The 19,542-nt window shown below is 42.9% G+C and overlaps 2 protein-coding genes across 11 annotated transcripts in view; one reads left to right on the top strand and one right to left on the bottom strand.

The window, feature by feature from the left end:
- FAT1 (FAT atypical cadherin 1) overlaps positions 1-6,336 on the bottom strand; it is a 131,858-nt gene extending 125,522 nt beyond the window's left edge. For 5 of the 10 annotated variants that reach the window (XR_014831724.1, XR_014831723.1, XM_085002665.1 and 2 more), the window contains exon 1: positions 5,983-6,336. The gene's annotated coding sequence lies outside the window, so the exon portion shown is untranslated. Of the gene's footprint in view, positions 1-2,802; positions 3,498-4,143; positions 4,446-5,982 lie in introns of those variants that run through there. The other 5 variants (XM_085002666.1, XM_085002664.1, XM_085002670.1 and 2 more) reach the window with 3 other exon arrangements.
- LOC146395141 (uncharacterized) overlaps positions 1-19,542 on the top strand; it is a 146,866-nt gene that overhangs the window by 1,849 nt on the left and 125,475 nt on the right. The window contains exons 2-3 of the mRNA XM_085004474.1: positions 2,790-2,956; positions 4,102-4,233. Coding sequence (XP_084860600.1) covers positions 2,790-2,956; positions 4,102-4,233 — 299 coding nt within the window. The remainder of the gene's footprint in view (positions 1-2,789; positions 2,957-4,101; positions 4,234-19,542) is intronic.

The raw sequence follows: 19,542 nt of genomic DNA, 5'->3' as shown, positions 1-19,542 counted from the left end.
AGACTGAAGTAGGGTCGGGGAGGTAAGGAGAGGTAACATGGGAACATCCATCCATCCTTGCAAATCTAACAGAAAATCCAGGTGCAACAACTAGGCCAGTGGCAACACTGCACTGGGTGCCCTGGAGATGGCTCTAATTTCCAGCAGCTATGAAAGATGTCACCACCCACCTCAAAATGCTTCCAATGTGGCTACAGGTGATGCCAGGCCAGTGTCCCTACTGCAGAGCTTATTGTTATAAGCACTATGCTTGACTATTCTAGCAAGATAAGAATTTCAGAATGGCTGATTTTCCTTCGTGGCCTGTAGAAGACAATTATAAATTTAGCTCCACATATAAAATAAACCTTTGGAATAAAGCAAGAATTTCGGCAAAATATTTATTTATTTATTTGCTGCTTTTTATGGCCATACCTACAGCATATGGACCCTTCCAGGCTAGGGGTCGAATCAGAGGTACAGCTGCCGGCCTACACCACAGCCCCAGCAACTCGGGATCGAAGCTGCGTCTGTGACCTACACCACAGCTCATAGCAATGCCAGATCCCTGACCCACTGAGCGAGGCCAGGGATCAAACCCGTGATACTAGTCAGATTCTTTTCTGCTGTACCACAAGGGGAACCCCCTAGAAAAATATTTAAATCTGGGACTTAAAGATTTTTTGTAAAACAACTTAAAAATGTGAAATACACAGTCGTCATGTGCTTGAATACATTTTTGAAATAAAGAGCTCCTCTCAGTCAGGAGCCAAGAAAAAAAGACAACTTTGCGATCTTAGCTATTACCTGCATCACTCATTTCAAAAACTCCTAACCAGTGCCTCAGGATAAACACTTGCAAATTGAACAATTAAGTGAGACAAAAAGACACAGTTTGGCTTCATCATCTATATAATTTGGTCAAAAGAAAGCTTACCTACAGCAATTTCCTACTCATAAAGATTAAACAGACACCTAGCCTTATGGCTTCCTGCTATCAAAGCAGGTCCTTTAGGCCACAAATTAGGCCAGGGAGACAACATTTAATGCAACAAGAATGCACTCATTTGCTTAGGTTTACTGATTCTATGTAAAACCAGCCAAACTTGGTTGGGAAACAGGTGCTGGTAGACTTGACAAGGGAGTTAAAATAATCTGTAATAACACTTTCACTTCTAACATTCAAAGAAATGACTGCTTCAGAGATGTCTCAAGAGCTAACTAAGCCTGAAGACCTACACTAGGAAGGCACAGGATCCGGGGAATAAAAACAGCATTACTTTGCACATAATTTTTATTTTATTTTATCTCATTTTCTGTCTTTTGGGGGTCCACACCTGAGGCCTATGGAGATTCCCAGGCTAGGGGTGGACTCGGAGCTAGAGCTGCCATCTACACCACAGCTCAGGGCAACACAAGATCCTTAACCCACTGAGTGAGGCCAGGAATGGAAACTGCATCCTCATGGATACTAGTCCGGTTACCGCTGAGCACAAGAGCAACTCCTGCACATAATTTTTAGATTCCTCTTTTGGCGCCTGTCAATAACATGGATGTAAATGATCTATTAACATGATGGGACCCCACTAGGAGTACTTCTAGTAACTAATTAAAAGATACATATGAATACATATACAGATGGCCTTAGAGATTTTCTAAGTTTTCCAACAATCTCACTTCCTTTCAGAGTGACAAAGAATTTGGCTCATTTAAGATATTCATTATTCGAGGAATGAATACACAAATGTTATTTAAGTCAAACCTTACAATGAATGCGTTAAGTGCCATGTTTGACATAACTTAGGGTTATATTAATTACTTTTAAAAGTTATGTAATGTTTTAAATACTTTTTACACTCATCATAAAGCTTAAATACATAGCAAAGAAAGGGGGATAATAATTCTACTTGTGGAACCAGAGTCGTCCTTCTAAAGCACAAAGCCAAACATCATAATTAACCTACAGACCTGGAGAAACACATTTTCTGAGTAACTGCAGTAACTGGATGTGTTGGAGCACCACAACTCTAAGAGTAATAAGGAAAAACATCACCATTACCTACTTTTAACACGTGCAGATAGATATCTTCTTAAACCACTGAAACCTATTTCCGTATATGAAGCCTTAAGAATCTGCTTTTGTAAAAGATATAAAAATAACTGAAGATCATTTGTCTTTTAAACCTTTTGCGATTTTAATAGTAACCGTAAATATCCAATTTTAAAAAAGCAACAACAACAAAACTTCTCTACTAGGCACTAGGGAGTTGCTTAACAAAAGCCACTTAATAAAACCATACTTCAGACACATTAAAAAAAAAAACTTTAACTGCATAGAAAATATTTATGAGTTTACTCTCCTAACGCATACAATTGGTCCTTGTTTTCAAAGCGCCACAATTCACATCAGTGGGAACAAAAAAAAAAATCTTACAGAGACAACGGAAAGTTAACTTCCTAGAGGAAAGCACTTGGAGTAAGAAAAAGCACTGAAAGAACCAGAATCTCTTTCTTTTTTAAAGACCTTACAAGTTTCTCTTCCAAAAAAGAGACAGAAATAAACTAATAGCCCAGTTGCAAATGTTTAGCCCAAAGATTTACCAACCGCACCTAAGTACATTCAACCAGTTACAAACCAAACCTCAAGGCAGCACTCCTTCAGGGCACAAAACACCTAAGAAAACTTATGACTCCATCGCAAAGATCCTATCCCTTAGCAGTTGGATTCTCTTTACACCACACCTACGCTGTGAATATCTAACAAATCAGAAGAATTAAGCGCAGAGCCAGATCAGTGGAGTGTTTTGCAGACTCCAGTGTTACCCGAAGTAAGCAGAGCGCGCGTGTGAAGTTTCCGAGCTCCTTTCCGAGGCGGAAGTTCTCGCGCTGCAGCAGCAGCTCTGCTTTCCAGCAATGGCTCCGGGGCCAAACCTGGTGCAGCCCCGGCCGCTGCCCGCTCTGCGCTGCAGCTCTGGGGGTGAGTAATTACCATTCCAGTCACGATGCGAATTATCCGCTCCCGCCCCTCCGCCTCCTCCCCAAACCTGCTGGAATCCAGGGCCAGCCCTGAACTTGCCGAGTGGGCCAGCGCCTCCGCACCCCTGCAGTCTGGTGGGGCGCTTTCTTTCCATCCCAGTTCCCAGACTGCCCGCGGTGCACTGTCCAGGGCTGGGTAGAAGCAAGGTCTCACGGAGTAAAAAGCCCGCCACCGCGCCGCAGCAAGTTGCCCGTGCCCCAGGCACAGAGGGCTCCTGCTCGGCCAGGTATTGGCACGGAGCGCGCCGCTCAACCCTCGCCCACGGCACTCAAGCCCCAGCTTGGTTTCCCTCAAACTTACAGCAAAGTTGGCCTGAAGCGAAGGCGGCACTCTCCAGGGCGCGCACTCTCGCCTCAGCGCGCCCCCGAGGGGGGTCCCGGCCTGCCGGGGACTTCGCAGGTCCCGCAGGACCGCATGGTCTTGGCGGCCCACCTTCGCTCCCCGCACGCCTCGCTCCAAGGCTGCGTCCTGCAGCCTGCTCCAAAGCCGCGGGGTTGGGCCCCCGCGTCTTACAAGCACGGCGCGGGGATATATCCCTCCGCCCGCGGCCACGCCCGCAAGCGCCGGCTCTCGTTTCTTCCGCGGGGAAACTCGACCTGACTTTCTCCCGCAGCCGGACTCCCAGACCCGGGGATTGGGGCTAGGGCTCCCCCGCCTAAGGTCAGGGATCTCCCTGCAGCTACAGCAGCCAACTCTAAGCGAAGAGACTAGAGTGCGCAGGATAATCTAGCGACACCCCGAGGAACAGTCTGGGCCTCGCTCTAGTGCGGAGTTATGGCCAACACACAGATTTGTGGAGGGAATTAATATAGAATATTCTCTGCTAGGAAGGGAAACATTAGCTTAACAATTTAAAAAAAAAAAAAAAGCGCTTCCCACGCCTCTTCTCTTTTGATTCTCGGGAACCTTAAGGGAATTGCTAAATCTGCATTTGAATGCCTTGGTTGTAGGTCTGCATTAGCTCAGTGGAATAAAATCTTCCAAAAGATCTCAAAAAGAATGCAGTTAGATCGGAATCGACTTCTTCAATCTACGCTAAGATCCCGGGCAAATGAAAAAGCTTTTTCCGCGACCTCTTTTCACAGAGCCAGCTGGACCCCGGAACCTCCCCCGCCCAGGTAACGAACCTCAACGCCGGCCTTCCCAGGCAGACACCCCCGGCTCCCAGGTCTGCGGGACAAAGGACAGCGGTGCCGCCTCGTGCGCTTTCCCACCCGGTAAGTACAGCCTGCAAACTGTGAACTCAGTCTAATGAGAATCTACAAGTTCCTCGCGGAGAAGGGGAAACCCTGGGTGTCCAGACGTCCCACTCGGGGAACTCCCCCCGCCCCCCAAGCCCAAGAGCGAGGTCCGGGCATCCCGGGGCTGTGAGCCCAGCCTCAGCTCAGGCAAAGCTCCAGACGCCGGCTCAGCGCTGCCAGGAGTGCTCCCGGCCGTTGGGAAACAGCCCTCAGAAGAGGGCGGACATGACCTCAGAAAGTTTGTGGAGCTCAAATATGTTAACACTGTGAGGACAAAGAGATATGATTTCCCTGGAACCGGTGGAGGGGGGCTGCAGGGGGAACCACGAGGGCGAGGGAATCTAGGGTTAAAGAGGGAATTGCCTTAGTTCAAAGTTAATGCAGTCTCCTCTTACACCATCTCAAAGAAGGTGAGTGGAAAAAAAAAACAAGTGTGGGCAGGTTATGGTTAGGAAGGAAAAGTAATGCCTGCAGACTGAGTGTGCTGATTCGTAGCACTATGAGAATGTGGCATATTCCCTGCCAGTTATTTAGAATACGCACAAATTCACCCGTGCAACAAACATCATCATCATCCAAACACCCAGCCACAGCCATAACTGCGCAAAGGGCTCCTAGAGTTACAGGTCAATTTCATACATGGAAAACGTGGAAAAAAGGTGACCTGATCGCTAAGCTCAACTCTTTTGTGCCCCTTGCTGAATTCTAACTCCAAGCAGAACACAATCACCCATGAACGCCAACAGTTTGTTTGGGGGGCGGTGGGGGTGGAGAACAGTAAAAGATAGAACAACATTCTGCAAGATAAAATCACAAGATTTTTTAAATGGGACAAAAGAATTCCTGGAGAAAATTACCGTTCATTAATAAATAACAATGATCACTTGGACTAAAACATCTGTTTGGAAATTCCGATTCACCGGATTCCCTGAGAAACCTAATTGCCTGGAAGAAGTTGCACTTTGTCGCCACAGGAACAGCCGAGAGCCAGAGATGGAGGTTTCAGAGGCCAGTGCAGCCACGTTTTTACTGATCCTTTAGCCCCAACAGAACGAAAAGAGATGCCTTTTTGCTACTATCACATTACCTTCATATGAACGAGAAATGTAGTTCAAGCTCCTCACTTGTCCTCTCAATAGTCGATCCTTCCTAACCCAGTCCCCAGAGGCTCAGGAAAATTAGGAGGATGGGAGTGGGTTCCCAAAAACAGAAAAAGCTTTCTGCCAAGCACCGCCTTTGCATCCAGTCCACCCAAGCTGGTATTTGTATATTAGACATAAAACCGACCTTAGTGGGTGATAACTGAAGCCCAGGGTATTGTTGACCTGCCTCAAGCCCACGTCCCAGAACCGGCAGGTCCAAGTTCGTGGTGGGCTCAGAACCCCACAGGGAGCGCGCGCTTTGCCGGGTATCCGGACTAGAGGGCGCTGCGCCACTGCAGATCACGCGCACCCGATGCGTCCTCCCTGGGCACCATTTCTATAATAAGTTACATTCGAAATAATGCACAAACAGCATAGCTTTTCAAGTTCTTTTCAACAGTGCTCTGTAAGTATTTTATGAATTCCAAAACCTATGCATACTGATCTTTCATTCCGAGCCAAGCACAACCGGAGCGGAAAGCCTGTAGGATGCATTCGCTTCCCTGTACTAGCCAAACACCACGTAATTTCATTTACGTTTAAACTTAAATACAAAAAGGCTTGCACTAAGAAAGGAACTCACTCGTCCAGCCGAGTCCTCGTTGCTCCGCGTTGAAGTCCGAGCAGCTCTGTAATCCCTACGCGATTTGGCTGTTTAAGAAAAAAAAAAAAAAAAAAAGCCGTGCCAGAAGTACCAACTTTGCTACCCTCGGATCTTCAGCTTGTCCCCAACGAGAGTGCGAAGCGCCCGCGCAGCCCAGGTGGCCCCATCTCTAGAGGCTTCCGTCCTGGGTGAAACTTGAGCACCAAAAGGAGGAGAAATGAGAGTGCGCGAGGGCTAGAGAGAGGGCCGAAGAGAAACCAAGTTTGTCTGGACTAGTCCGGGCAGGGAGCCGCTGAGTTTAGGAGTTGCGGCTGGGAGCTGCGGCGGATCACTGCCTCTTTCCCCACTCCCTCCCTCCGGGAGGTGGTGGGGGAGGGGAGGTGACGTCAGCGCCCCGCCTCGCCCCCAGCCCCGCGGCGCGGACCGGATTCTCCAGCCGGGTCCGCCTCCCGGACGGTAGCGGCGGCGAGCTCGGAGGCTGGGCAGGCTCCTCTGCTGCAGCGATGGCTGCGATCCTGGCGGTGAAGCGGCTGCCCCGTCTCCACCCTGCCGCGTCTCCCCGGCACAGGGGAGCTCTGGCGTTCCTCGCACTCAGCACCGGAGCGGCCCCGCGCGCGCGCACCTCTCCGGCTTGCCTTCTCGCTAGCCCGCTCCGGCCGCGTTTCCCACGGCTCGAACTGCAGGTGATGCTCTTTCTCTTCTGCAGCTGAGATTCGTCGCGAAGTGACGCCTCCCCGGTTTTTGCAGGGCGGAAGCGTGAAGAGTCTCTGCAGACTGGCCTGGACGACTTGTACTTTGTAGCCCTCCAACTTCAGGATGTGATCTATTTTAAATACTTCTCGTGTTCAATCGCTGTTTGTGATCTTTGCGTTGAAAATTACGGAGCCATATTTTAATGTTCAAATCCTTTCTAAAAGCGTCTACGTTTTTAGCCCGTACTCTGAAGAGTACGGGGATCCGGGGGGTGGGAGGAGAAGTGGAGGAGGAGCCAGTTTCTAACGTTTCTTAGGAGTCATCCACAGCGATAGGGGCCAATAGACAAATCAATGTCTACTCCTCGTAATATAGACTAAGATAAATGTAGATGCTGTTGAAGTTTAATTCGCAAGTAAATGCGTCATTTCTGTGTAAGCATTCAGGCGCCAGGAAAATATCTGCTGTGGAATTTTTTTTTTCCCCCCAAAGGAGCTGAAGTGTCGAAATAAAATTTCAACACCGTAAAATTCCCAGGGAGCCATTTCTGAGTTGACTCTGTCCCCAGAAGGCTGGCATTAAAATTCAAAGATCCCTGGAAAAGGAAAGGGGGCTAGGAACAGGTTCTATTAATACCTTCAAAGCCATTGATCTAGATTTAGTGGTCAGTTTAGCTGGCTGTTATCTTTGAAAGGTAAAGAGCAAAACCCTTAGGATACAGGAAACAAGGGAAGGAGTTAAAGCATTAAGAAAAAAGATTAAGTGTTGGAGTATTGCCTGTGCTTATAAGGCCTTGAGGAAGAAGTCATTTAAGAGATCTCTAAATTAGTTTCCTCATCTATGATAAGGAATGACACCTGCTTCACATTGTAAAAATGTATTCGTGTATTTTTTTTCCTTCGAAAATATTTATCGAATGCCATTTATTTGCCAGGGAGATAACAATCACTCACACAGGCAGCACTTTCCCCCAGCATCATCTACAGTGTCTATTAAGCACCTAGGATCAATATTCTTTCTTACCCTCCTTGGTTCTTTGCAGTGTCTCATTCTCCTCATCTATACAATTAGGAAGTTGAAGTTATTACAAATAATTTAAGGTGTATGTTGCTTTGAAAGGGAGAGGAGGGCACCAAGAGGCTAGGAGATGGAGGGTTATGAGTCTTCAGACCTGGGAGCACCCAGAAGGTGCCAAATTCCTGAGGAGGGAGGAAGCAATCAAAGGACAAACTGACTTGAAAGGCCAGACAGTTAGTACAGAGGACTGACCTCCTATGCTTCACTATTTCATCCACACAGGCCACTCCTTTTATGTCAATAGTTGAATTTAGAAATTGACCATGTATTACAAGTTCTTATAAATGATACACATAAGTTGCCCCCAGAAGCTGCCATGCGAGTCAATTTGGTTTGCTATACTCATCTTTCGAGCTATCATTGGTAAATCAAACTACTTCCAATAAAAATATACAAATGAGACCTTATATATAATCATTGATAGTATTAATTGAAATAGCTACCTTTTAAAAATCAAAGTGAGAGGGACAGAAAACTTTGAACAAAGCCTCTAGATCTACACAGTCTAATCCTAAAGGTAGCCATCAGGCACTAGTGGCTAAGTAAATTAAAATTCAATTCCTTGGTCTCACTGGCTACATTTCAGGTACCCAATATCCACTCTTGGCTGGTGGCTGCCCTTGTGTTCAGGACCAATAAAAGAACATTTTTATCATGACAGAGTTCTGTTACAGACTTTGCTATCGTTTTTGGAAGTCTACATCAAACATTGTCATTTCAATGCTTCCAACACTGAATCACTTCCAAAGTTTTAAAAAAAAAAAAAAACAGAATCACAAGAATCTAAGAAGGGTTCCCTCTTTTCACAGTTATTTATTAAGTACCAACACTATGCTAAGTGAAATTATAAAAGACTCAAATTGAATGAGTTAGGTGTGTTTGGTGATTTAAAAATATTAACATGGCTTAAGAGAGCCTTTTTTTCATTGTTTTCAGTTATTGCTAAGGACTAAAACCAGGGGGAAAACCAAGGGGAATCACTCAAGTCAAAGCAAGAAATAATTTTAAGACATTTTTAAGAATAGTCCTCACACTAAATAATTGTGAGTGGGCTGGCTGACTTCTGGCATCCTACCCTTTCTCTCTTCCTTTTCACTGCTTTCTCATCCCCTGCACCCTTTCCACCTGCTCTTCCTGAAGGTGAGTCACCATTCAGTGCTCTCCACTTCTCCACATTTTGGAATTATTTTATCCTTTGTATTCAAAGACTGCTCTTCTTTGGGAACCACTTGTACTCTCCAAGGGTGGCCATTGGAACAGACAACTGGTCAATCTGATAAGAATCAGTAGAGGTTCACTATGGGTAGGGTTATGTTCATCTTCCTGGTCTCTTGCAAGTGCATTATAACAAGCGCTTTCTAAAAGCTAAAGCTTAAAATTTTATTCTAATGGTGAAATTTCAGATGCCAAAGCCAATCAAGAAAATATTTGGAGGCATTACACTGGATGGCTAACTATTAAAAAAAAAAAAAAAAGGATAAAGTATACCCTCATTTGAGGCATAAATACATAATAGAAAAGGCTGGCAGTGAACTTTCTGCCCCTACAAATGTAAGAGTATCATCCCCGTGGGGTTTGGGAACAGACCGCGCTGGGTAAGCATCAGGCTTATGATGCTTTCCGAGCTCAGTGATTGAAGGATTCTAAGTCTACCTTTTGAACAGGAAGCAATGAATCATGCAGAAACTGTTAAAATACTTTCTCAATAGAGGTAGTAAAATGAACATTAGACTCAAGGTCAGTAAATCTCATTTGAATCTTTGCCACGTAAAATCGAATGTATTTGGTTATTACTGGATTTGGGGAGTCTCATTTTCCTTTATGAAGGTGCATTTCTAAAATGATCTAAGAAACAAAAACAAAAAACTTCTTCACCTGTTCTGAGAGATATCAATAAAGATGAAGATTCCTACTACAGTATCATTATTCTCCTCAGATTTATCCACAATCTCTCACTCTACCACTCCCTCTCAACTATGAGGCTTTGTAGAATAGTAACAAGTAACATTGATTTAATGACAGTTATACTTATTTATATGCATCATCTTATGTAATTCTTACATAATCTGTAGAGTATTAGCAATTAATATCCTACTTCCATGTTCTGGATGAAACTGTGAGGTTGAGGTAGATTGGAAAACTTTTGAACTGAAACTCAAGGCTGACTGTCTTCACAGCCAATACGCTTGTCAATATGATACAATAGCTCCTTGCACCTTATACCTCATTTGCACCCTTTATGAACCAAGGCCTTTGTTGTGGTTTAAGAAGCAACCTAAGAGAACAAAAACACTATCAAATGATGGCTGGAGAAAAATGCTTCTTTCTAGCAGCTACACTAAATATCGATTTAAGAATGTTTAGAAGTGGGTCCTTTAATCACAGCGTGAGGGCACAACTGATGGGTGTTTAGGAATAGATATGTAATACATCCATTATTTGCTTGACTTGCCTATTTTCCTAGGTAGATATACATACTCTTAAACACATTTCTTTTCAATTTGAAATCGTTGTCTGGCTTTAACTTGTTTTTAGTTGCAACAGCAGAAAAATACACACCAATGATTCTCGATGAATTCTGACAAGAACGATCTCGTAGGATTTCATGATCAGCATTTCAATGTATACTCTGTGTTTCCTTTTCCTGGTCTGGAAACACTAGGGTTTTTTTTCTCTCTCCAGTTCTCCTTTGTCTCTTTAATTTATGCTTTTCTCTATGACAAGATGGGAAATCCCCTCATTCCCCCCTTTTTTTTTTTTTAATAGGGGGGGTCAGTGGATAGAAAATTACTAGGAGATCAGCAGTTGGAAGGGCTTCTGGCTAAACACGTCTGACAGGATTCTTACTGAAGGCAGGCCAGGGTGATCAGATACTACCAGGGTGTTAGTGAGAAAAAAGGAAATGTGTCAGATATCTAGGGTGAGGGATTCCCAGCTTAACAAGATTCTCGCTACTACTGGGCAGTGCAGGCCTGACAAAGTTGGACATCAAGGTCAAGGTCAAAGGGCTTAGAGGTGCCTTCTCTAGTATGGCCGAGGAGAAAGTGCTTGTCAGTAGCAGGCTCCTTCTTTTCTTCCTCCTCGCCTGTCCTTTTGTTTTGTTTGTTTGTTTTTTCCTGAGAAAGCAAAGCAAAGAAGAGGAGAAATTGTTGTTAATCAAGCATCTGAGACCCTCTGAATCTCAGCTATAATATTTGCAGGTTAACATCCTTAGTCTGGGTCCTTGGTTTCTGAGAAAGCCAAATTGTTTAAGGAGGTGGAGGTAACACATGGATGGGTGAAGGCGGAGTACGGTGGGAGAAAGGAGTTACAAGTCAGAGGATTTAGATGAGGTGAGAGTTCTACCTCTAATGTTTACTGGCTGTGAGAGTTTGACAGGTTCTTAAACAGCAGTGTGACTGGCTGAACTGTAAGATGGACCCAGTGATCCTGGACTCCTGACATTCAGGATCCTGATCTCCTCCCATATCTTACCAAGCAGGGTCTGTTTAAAAGTAGAATAAGCCAGAAGGGACAGTATGTCACCTCTGAGATTAGGTAATAAAAGACGTAATAAAACACAATGGTTCCTCCCACCCACCCCCCCGCCCTGGTCTCTCTGTCTCTGTCTTTCTTTTATTCACTCTGGGGCAAGTCAAAGGCCACAGGAAAAATGAACCAAAAGCTCCCTCCAGTAGCCCCAGTGAAACCTTCAGCAGGCTGACTGCATTCCCAACAGATACCTCATTGCAGAGAGGGACCCTGGGTCGGGTCACCCAGCTAAGCTGTCCCCCCAGTTACAGACCCTCAGAAACTCTGTGAGAAAATAAATGTCATTTTTAAGCTGCTAAATTTTAGGAGAATTTGTTACTCACCTTAAGATCAGGACACTTTGAAGTAAATGTCTTTCTACCAATACCATAGTGAGGATTCAGTAAAACCATGGATCAGAAAGCACTTGGTAAAACTAAAAGTACTATGTGAATTTAGAACCATCTGACTAGAGTGGAAGGAAGTGTCCAGAAAAGCACTATCCAGAAGAACTTTATATAAAGATGAAGTGTGCTGTCCTATTGAGCCCTTGACATGCAGCTAGTGCAAAATGAGGAAGTGAATATTTTATTTTAATTAATTTAAATTTAAATAGTCATAGATGGGAGTTCCCATCATGGCTGCGTGGTTAACAAATCTGACTAGGAACCATGAAGTTTTGGGTTCCATCCCTGGCCTTGTTCAGTGGGTTAAGGATCTGGCATTTCCGTGAGCTGTGGTGTAGGTCGCAGACACCACTCGGATCTGGCGTTGCTGTGGCTGTGGTGTAGGCTGGCAGCTACAGCTCTGATTAGACCCCAAGCCTGGGAACCTCCATATGCCATGGAAGCGGCCCTAGAAAAGGCAAAAAGACAAATAAATAAATAAATAAATAAATAGTCATAGATGGCTAATGGTACCATTTTGGACAGAAAGGTGTCAAGGTTTCTAAATCCACAAATGACTATTCCAAAACAGAGTCAAAAAGAACACAGTACATAAAAATCAAGATCATGTTTTCTCCTCCAGCGTGTGAAAGTTTGTGACTTTCCTGAAGGAAGAATTGTGTTCTCTGTGAGGTCTGGAGATTATGGATTGTGTTTAACATTTCCTCCCTTGAGAAAAAAAGGGCAATACATTTTGTGAAACCGGGTTTTCTGAGTCCTTGGATAGATTTACTTTTGTATGTATGTGCGTAATTTATTAGACATGAAATTAAGGATTCAACTGACTGTTTCACACAGTTTGGCTAATGTGCATGGTTGAATGAAGAGGCATGCACTGAACCAACTGTGCCCGCAGTTACCCAGACTACACAGACACTGCTGATTCATCCACCAGGCAGGTGAGAGTTAATGACCTGGGTGTTTCTTGGCACCATTTTATTAAGTGATGTCATTTGGTAAATATGTAACCACGAATACAAAATAACTACTCTAAGTTACTTGCAATGATAGTTAAACTCGACTAAATATAGACTTCAGTGTATATAAAACTGTATCAGTTAAGGTTGTAGGATGTCATGTATATTAAGCTGTTAGTAGAGTAAGGATGTTGATCTGAATTTTCTTATTCTTTTTAAATGATTTGTGTTGAATTGTGCTCTTCAGTATAGCTGATTGTCACTTAAATGTTGGCAGTATCCCTAACACAAATTCCTTTGTCATGTCAGATTATACTTTTCATCCCCAAGCTTGCAGTCACATTGTTGTAAGGTAACTAGCACTTCTCCAGACACTGATCAAGACAGAATGAATGGGAACTGGTTATTCCCCATTCATGGAAAAAAGTAAAATTGGATCTTTATCTCATACTATACACAAAAATTTTAACTTGATGCATCAATGTTGTAAAACTATAAGGCCAATAGTTACAATATATAAAAGAAAATATTAAAATAATTTATTTGGAGCTATAGAAGGACTTACCACATAAAACAAAATGTTCTAACCACAAAAGAAAAGATTGATGAAATTTGTTACATAAAAATTAAGAACCTCTGTTTATCAAAAGATGCCTTTTGGATTTCCTGTTGTGGCTCACAAGCTTAAGGATCCTACTAGTATCCTAGAGGATGTGGGTTCGATCCCTGGGCTCTCTCAGAGGGTTAAGAATCCAGTGCTGCCGCAAGCTGTGGTGTCGGTCACAGAAGCAGCTCAGATCTGGTGTTGCTGTGGCTATGGTGTAGGCCAGCAGCTGCAGCTCCGATTCCACCCCTAGCCTGGGAACTTCCATATGCCGCAGGAACTTATGATAAAAAAAAAAAAAAAAAAAAAAAAAAGATGCTTTTTTAAAAACTGAAAATGTAAGCCACAGATTGATAGAATATTCATTCAACAGTTATAATTGACAAAAAATAAATGTCTTCAATATTAAAAAGTTCTACAAACCAGTAGGAAAAACAACAATAGAAAAATGGAAAAAAGGAAACCATGAGCCTGTATTTCAGGAAGAGGAAGTATTAATGGTGATTATTTCTGTAACAAGTTAAATTGCCTTCCCCAAATATATGTCCATGTCCTAATTCTTAAAACCTCTGACTGTGACGCTCTTTGGAAAAAAAAAAAAGTCTTTGCAGATGTAATTAGGAATCTCAAAATAAGATCATCCTGGATTATTCAGGTAGGCCCTAAATCCAAAGACAAGTGTCCCTGTGAGAGTCAGTCAGGTGAGAGACACGCAGAACTAAAAGCCATATGAAGGCAAAAGCAGAGACTGGATTTATGCAGCCACAAGCTAAGGACTGCCTGGTGCCACCAGAAACTGGAAAATGCAAGGAAGGATTTTTCCCGAGAGCTTTCAGAAGGAGCACAGCTCTGCCACTACCTTGATTTTGGATTTCTATCTTCCAGAACTGTAAGAGAAAATCTTTTTGTTGTTTCAAGCCACCCAGAATGTGGTAATTTGTTGCAGCAGCCCTAAGAACCCGATACAGTGCATAAGAAGAGATAGTTTCATTAATTATCATAGAAACGAAAGTTAAAACGTCAGTGCAATACACTATCCACGAACTATACTGGCAAAATTAAGTTGCTTGATGGTGACCATATGGCTCAATAAGAACTCTTCTTCCTTATTGGCAGGCTTGTACATTGGTGCAACTACTTTGGAAAATAATTGGGTATTACCTTGTGAAGATGAATCTGCGTGTATCTGATAATCCAGCAGTTCTAGCACTGGGTTTAATGCAGCCAAGAGGGAGTCAGAAACACATACACAGGGGATAGCTATAAGAAAATTCATAGTCACTTTGTTCATAATAACAGAAAACTGAAAAATCCACAAATGTCCATCAACAGGAGAATAAATAAATCAATTGCAGCATTTTCACACTGTAAATTTATGCAGGGAAAATAAATGTACCATTGTTACATGTAACAATATGAATGATTTTTAGAAATATAATATGGAGTAAGAAATAGCAATTGCAGCAAGTTTGCTCATGGTCCAGCAAAACTGTACAGTATGTTGCTTAGGAAAATAAACAGAAGACATAGTGTATTCATTTTTAAAAAGAGCTAGTGGTTACTCAAGGAGAGGAGGCAGGTGACAGGATAGAGATTTATTGATTTATTTGGTTAGTTAGTTTTCGTTTTTAGGGCTGCAGGTGTAGCATATGGAAGTTCCCAGGCTAGTGGTCAAATTGGAGCGACAGCTGCCAGCCTAACACCATAGCCATAGCAATGCCAGATCCGAGGCACATCTGAGACCTATGCCTCAGCTTGTGGCAGCCCCAGATCCCTAATCCACTGAGCGGGACCAGGGATCGAACCCACATCCTCATGGATACTAGTCGGGTTATTCCTCCTGAGCCACAGCAGGAAGTCCCGGGTTAGGGATTTAGATTTAGGTACAGCGATATTCTGGTCTTGAGTAATTCTAGTTGATTATGTTCATTTTGTGCTTATTAATTTTAAAAATATTACAGATTTTTTAAAAATAGTAATATATTAAAAGTCCATAATAGCAAAACAACACATAAAAAAATAAAAGAAGAACACTGTAATAATTAGGGCCACCCAGAGATCATCCATATCTAAAGTCTGTCCATGTATCTGTTGAGTATCATCTTGATGGGTATTTGAAGAGATGGAGGGTAGCAAGAATGGATATAACATCACATATAGAAATGGAAGGAAATATAATAGCCTTTGGTGTATATGTTGAAGTGAAAATAGCTGTTATGTAGCTCGAAGAAAAATGGGCCATTGGTCAGAGCAGAGGAGATAAGATTGCTGCAGTGAAAATCTGATCCATCACCAAAAGCTTTCCCAGACAGGATTTTAAATTTCAGGATTTAAAATCCTGAGAGTCATGCTTTCAGTAAAGATGAATTCGTGGGATGAAGAGGGCAAGGCTGCCAGGTGCTCTTAGAGAAAAAAAAAAAAAAAAAAAATCGAACTTTCAGAATGTCCGGCTAGGATACCTCCTTGGGCCATGTGGCTAGTGTACAGATGGATGTAACCTTGTAACCTGAGCTCGTGTCAGCTATTTTGAATGAGCGCGTGTGAAGGTGGGCAGAGTTCAATCTTGTACATGTATGCTTAGGTCTTCCTTGCAAAACCCCAGGGCCTAACAAGATTTGCACGTTCTCTCATTGACTGTGGGGAATTATCCTATTTGAAGTGTGCCATCTGTTTCCAGTTGGGACCCTAACTGATACAAGCAGGCCTATTAATTATCTCTCTCAAACCAGCTGCTGGCAATCCTAGGCGTGGTTTCCTGGCAGCTACTTCCCTACACTGTTTGCCTATAGTCCTTGTGAACAAAGGTGTCAGTATAGAGCAGTGATTCTCAAAGTGTCCTCTCAGACTGGCAGCACCAGCATTACCTGGGAACTTGTTAAAAATGCAGAAGCCGACCCGCCCGAGGCCTGCTGAATCCGAAACTCTGGAGGTGGGCAGAGTAACCTGCTTTAAGAAGCCCTTCAGGTGGTTCTGATGTGTGTGAAAGCATGAGAACCAGTAGCACAAGGAACACACAGTGGATAGTGCAGCATCCGGAAGATACTATTTTATGTTTAAAATAAATATTGTAGCTCCTTAAGGTGTACAACGTGATGCCTTGATACACACTAGGGAGTAAAATGACTACTACAGTCAGGCTAATTAACATACCCATGTCTTCACATAGTAATTACCTTTCTTTGCATGTTTGGTGACAGCACCTCCTAGAATCTAGGATCCTAGCAGATTTCCAGTATAAAAAACAGTATTGTTAACTGTAAACACCATGCCGTACGTAAATTCATTGGAATTTATTCATCCTTTGCATCTGAATCTTTGACCTTTATCTTCTTAGACCAATATCTTCCCATTTCCCCCACTTCACTATCCGTGATAACCATCATTCTGTACTCTCCTTCCATCATTTCATCTTTTCTAGATCCCACATGTAAGTGAGATCATGCAGTGTTTTTCATTCTGGGCCTGGCTTATTTTGTTGAGGATAATGTCCTCCAGGTTCATCCATTTGTTGTAAATGCCAGCAGCTCCTTTTTGAAGACTGAATAATATTCCATTATTTGTGCCACAATTTCTTTATCCACATAGTTTGTTTTATATTTCTTGGCTATTGTGAATAATGCTATAACGAACATGAATAAGGTACTAGATTCATTTCCTTTGAATATATTCCCAGAAAAAGGATTGCTAGATCATATGATTGTTCTATTTTTAATTTTTTGAGGCACCTCCATACTGTTTTTCATAATGACTATACCAATTTGCTTTCCCACAGCAGTGTACAAGGATTCCCTATTCTACACATCCTTACCAACAGTTTTACCTTTTGTCTTTTTGATAATAGCCCTCCTAACAAGCGTGAGGTGATATCTCATTGTGGTTTTGATTTGCATTTCCCTGATGGTTAGTGGTGCTGAGCATTTTTTTCATGCATCTGTTGGCCATCTGTGTGTCTTCTTTGGAAAAAATTTGTTTTCCATCAATTTTTTTCAATGAATTATTACTTTTTTTTTCTTTTTTTTTTTTTTTTTACTGAGTTATAATTCCTTAAATGTTTAGGATATTAACTCCTTATCAGATATATGGCTTGCAAATATTTTCTCCCATTCTGTACATTGCCTTTTGTTTTGTTGATTGTTTCTTCTGATGGGCAGAAGCTTTTTCGCTTGATATATAGTCCTTGTTTATTTTTGCTTTTGTTGCCCATGCTTTTGGTGTCATAGCCAAAAAATCATTTCCAAGACCAATGTCCAGGAGCTTTTCCCTATGTTTTCTTCTAGGAGTTTTACAAACTGTTTTTGTAAGACTTACATGTAAAACTTTATTTTGGGTTGACTTTTGTGTATAGTGTAAGGTAAGGGTCCAAATTCATTCTTTTGTATGTAGATACCATGTTTTCCCAGCACCATTTATTCGAAAGACTCTCTTTTGTCTATTGTTTATTCCTGGTGCCCTTGTCAAAAAAACAGTTGTTCTTACATGCTTGGGTTTATTTCTGGGCTCTCTGTTCTATTCCATTGGCCTATGTGTCTGTTTTTGTGGTTGTGCCATCCTGTTTTGATTACTGTAGCTTTGTAATATAACACAGCCAGAAGGAAGGAAGGGATTACTAGAACCCAGGAAGAAAGAGTCAGGTTTGGCCACCTTGAGAAAGCAGTGACCCCACTGAAGGACACAGCCAATCCAGGGTAACTGTGCAGGGAAGGAACCAGGGAAATAAATACCCAGACTTCTGTAGCCTCCCCTCTATCTCCCACCTGAGTGCCCCTGTGGAAGCCAGAGAGAAAGAGAGGCCTTGATGCCATCCCTGCAACTTAATCTCCCAGGCACAGTGCAGAATGCCAAAGGGTAGAGATGCAGTGAAAGGCATTAGATGCCTTCCAACCCATGTCTTTTATTTAGCATCCCTAACTTCAAATGCCAGTTGAGGGGGAGGTAAAGGTACTAGAGACGAGTAACACACATTTTGAGTTTCTGTTCCGTATCGTGAAATCACGTTAAAAAATAGCACAGAGCCTGGGTGACTGAGATTTATAATTCTCCCACACTCTGGAGGTGGAAGAAGTTTGGAGGAAGTTTAAAGAATAGGGGGAAAATTTTTCCTCTAGATGAATTCACCGTGAGGCGAATCCCAGGGGAATCATTGTACCATGATGCTAAGTGACTCCAGGCTATTTCAACAATGTCCTGAATAGATCACTTTATTGGAGATTAATGAACTGAGCAATCCTATTGAAGAGATTTGTGTTAATTGGATCATCATCTAATTCTACAGCCCATACCCTTTCTAAATTTGGTAGTGAGAGAAAAAACAAACAAACCGGAGTTCCCATTGTGATTCAGCGGGTCCAGAACCCAACTGCTATCCATGAGGATGTGGGTTCAGTCCCTGGCCTTGCTCAATGGGTTAAGGATCCAGTGTTGCCTCAACCTGTGGCACAGGTCACAGATGCAGCTCAGACCCAACATTGCTGTGGCATCAGCCGGTAGCTGTAACCCCAACTTGACCCCTAGTCTGGGAACTTCCATATGCCAGTGGGTGCTTAAAAAGAAAAAACAAAAGCAAACAGTTTCGGCATGTGATAATTACTCTAGTCATAATAACAGGGCAAAGGTAGACCAGGGTCTCGTAGCTGGAATTCACGAAAGAACTTAGTAGCTTATGGGGAGACAGGGTTTACTAAATTAATTTTGTGGGTGGCTTATTACCAAACCTAATACTATTACCTTGATGAGAGAAATGCTACTTATCTTCCAGCAGTAATTGCCATGTGAGGAGGTTCTTCAGGGGATCTCAGCTATTCCCACTACCTTTCAGTGGTTTGCTGAGACATGATGAGCCAACATTGTTAGTGGATGACATCACAGCGTTGGGAGAAGGTTATAAGAGCTCAAGGAACAATGCTCTGAATTCCCATACATCTCAGTTAAGGACTAAAAATGATCCTATGGTTTTGACATGACCTCATCAGTTATTCAGAGCGTTATATTCCAGGATTGCTACCACTGCCATCTGGTCAGCTCCCAGGAATAAAGACCTTTGTAAGGTCTACCACACAGGACATAGCACCTAAGCAGAGAACCTAGCAATAACTCATTGCTTGGGAGTTAGTTCCCTTCGTGGCTCAGCACTTAACAAATCAGACTAGGATCCATGAGAATGTAGGTCTGATCCCTGGCCTCGCTAAAGATCCAGTGTTGCCATGAGCTGTGGTGTAGGTCCTGTATTGCTGTTGCTGTGGCTGTGGTGTAGGCTGGCAGCTGTCGCTCGGATTTAACTCTCAGCCTGGGAACT

This window comes from Sus scrofa, chromosome 17, assembly GCF_054392235.1.
Source record: "Sus scrofa isolate SSC_HxYL_T2T_F1_AM1 chromosome 17, Sscrofa_HxYL_maternal_Yorkshire_Landrace_v2.0, whole genome shotgun sequence".
Lineage (NCBI taxonomy): Eukaryota > Metazoa > Chordata > Mammalia > Artiodactyla > Suidae > Sus > Sus scrofa.
This window is presented reverse-complemented; position numbering and strand designations above follow the sequence as displayed.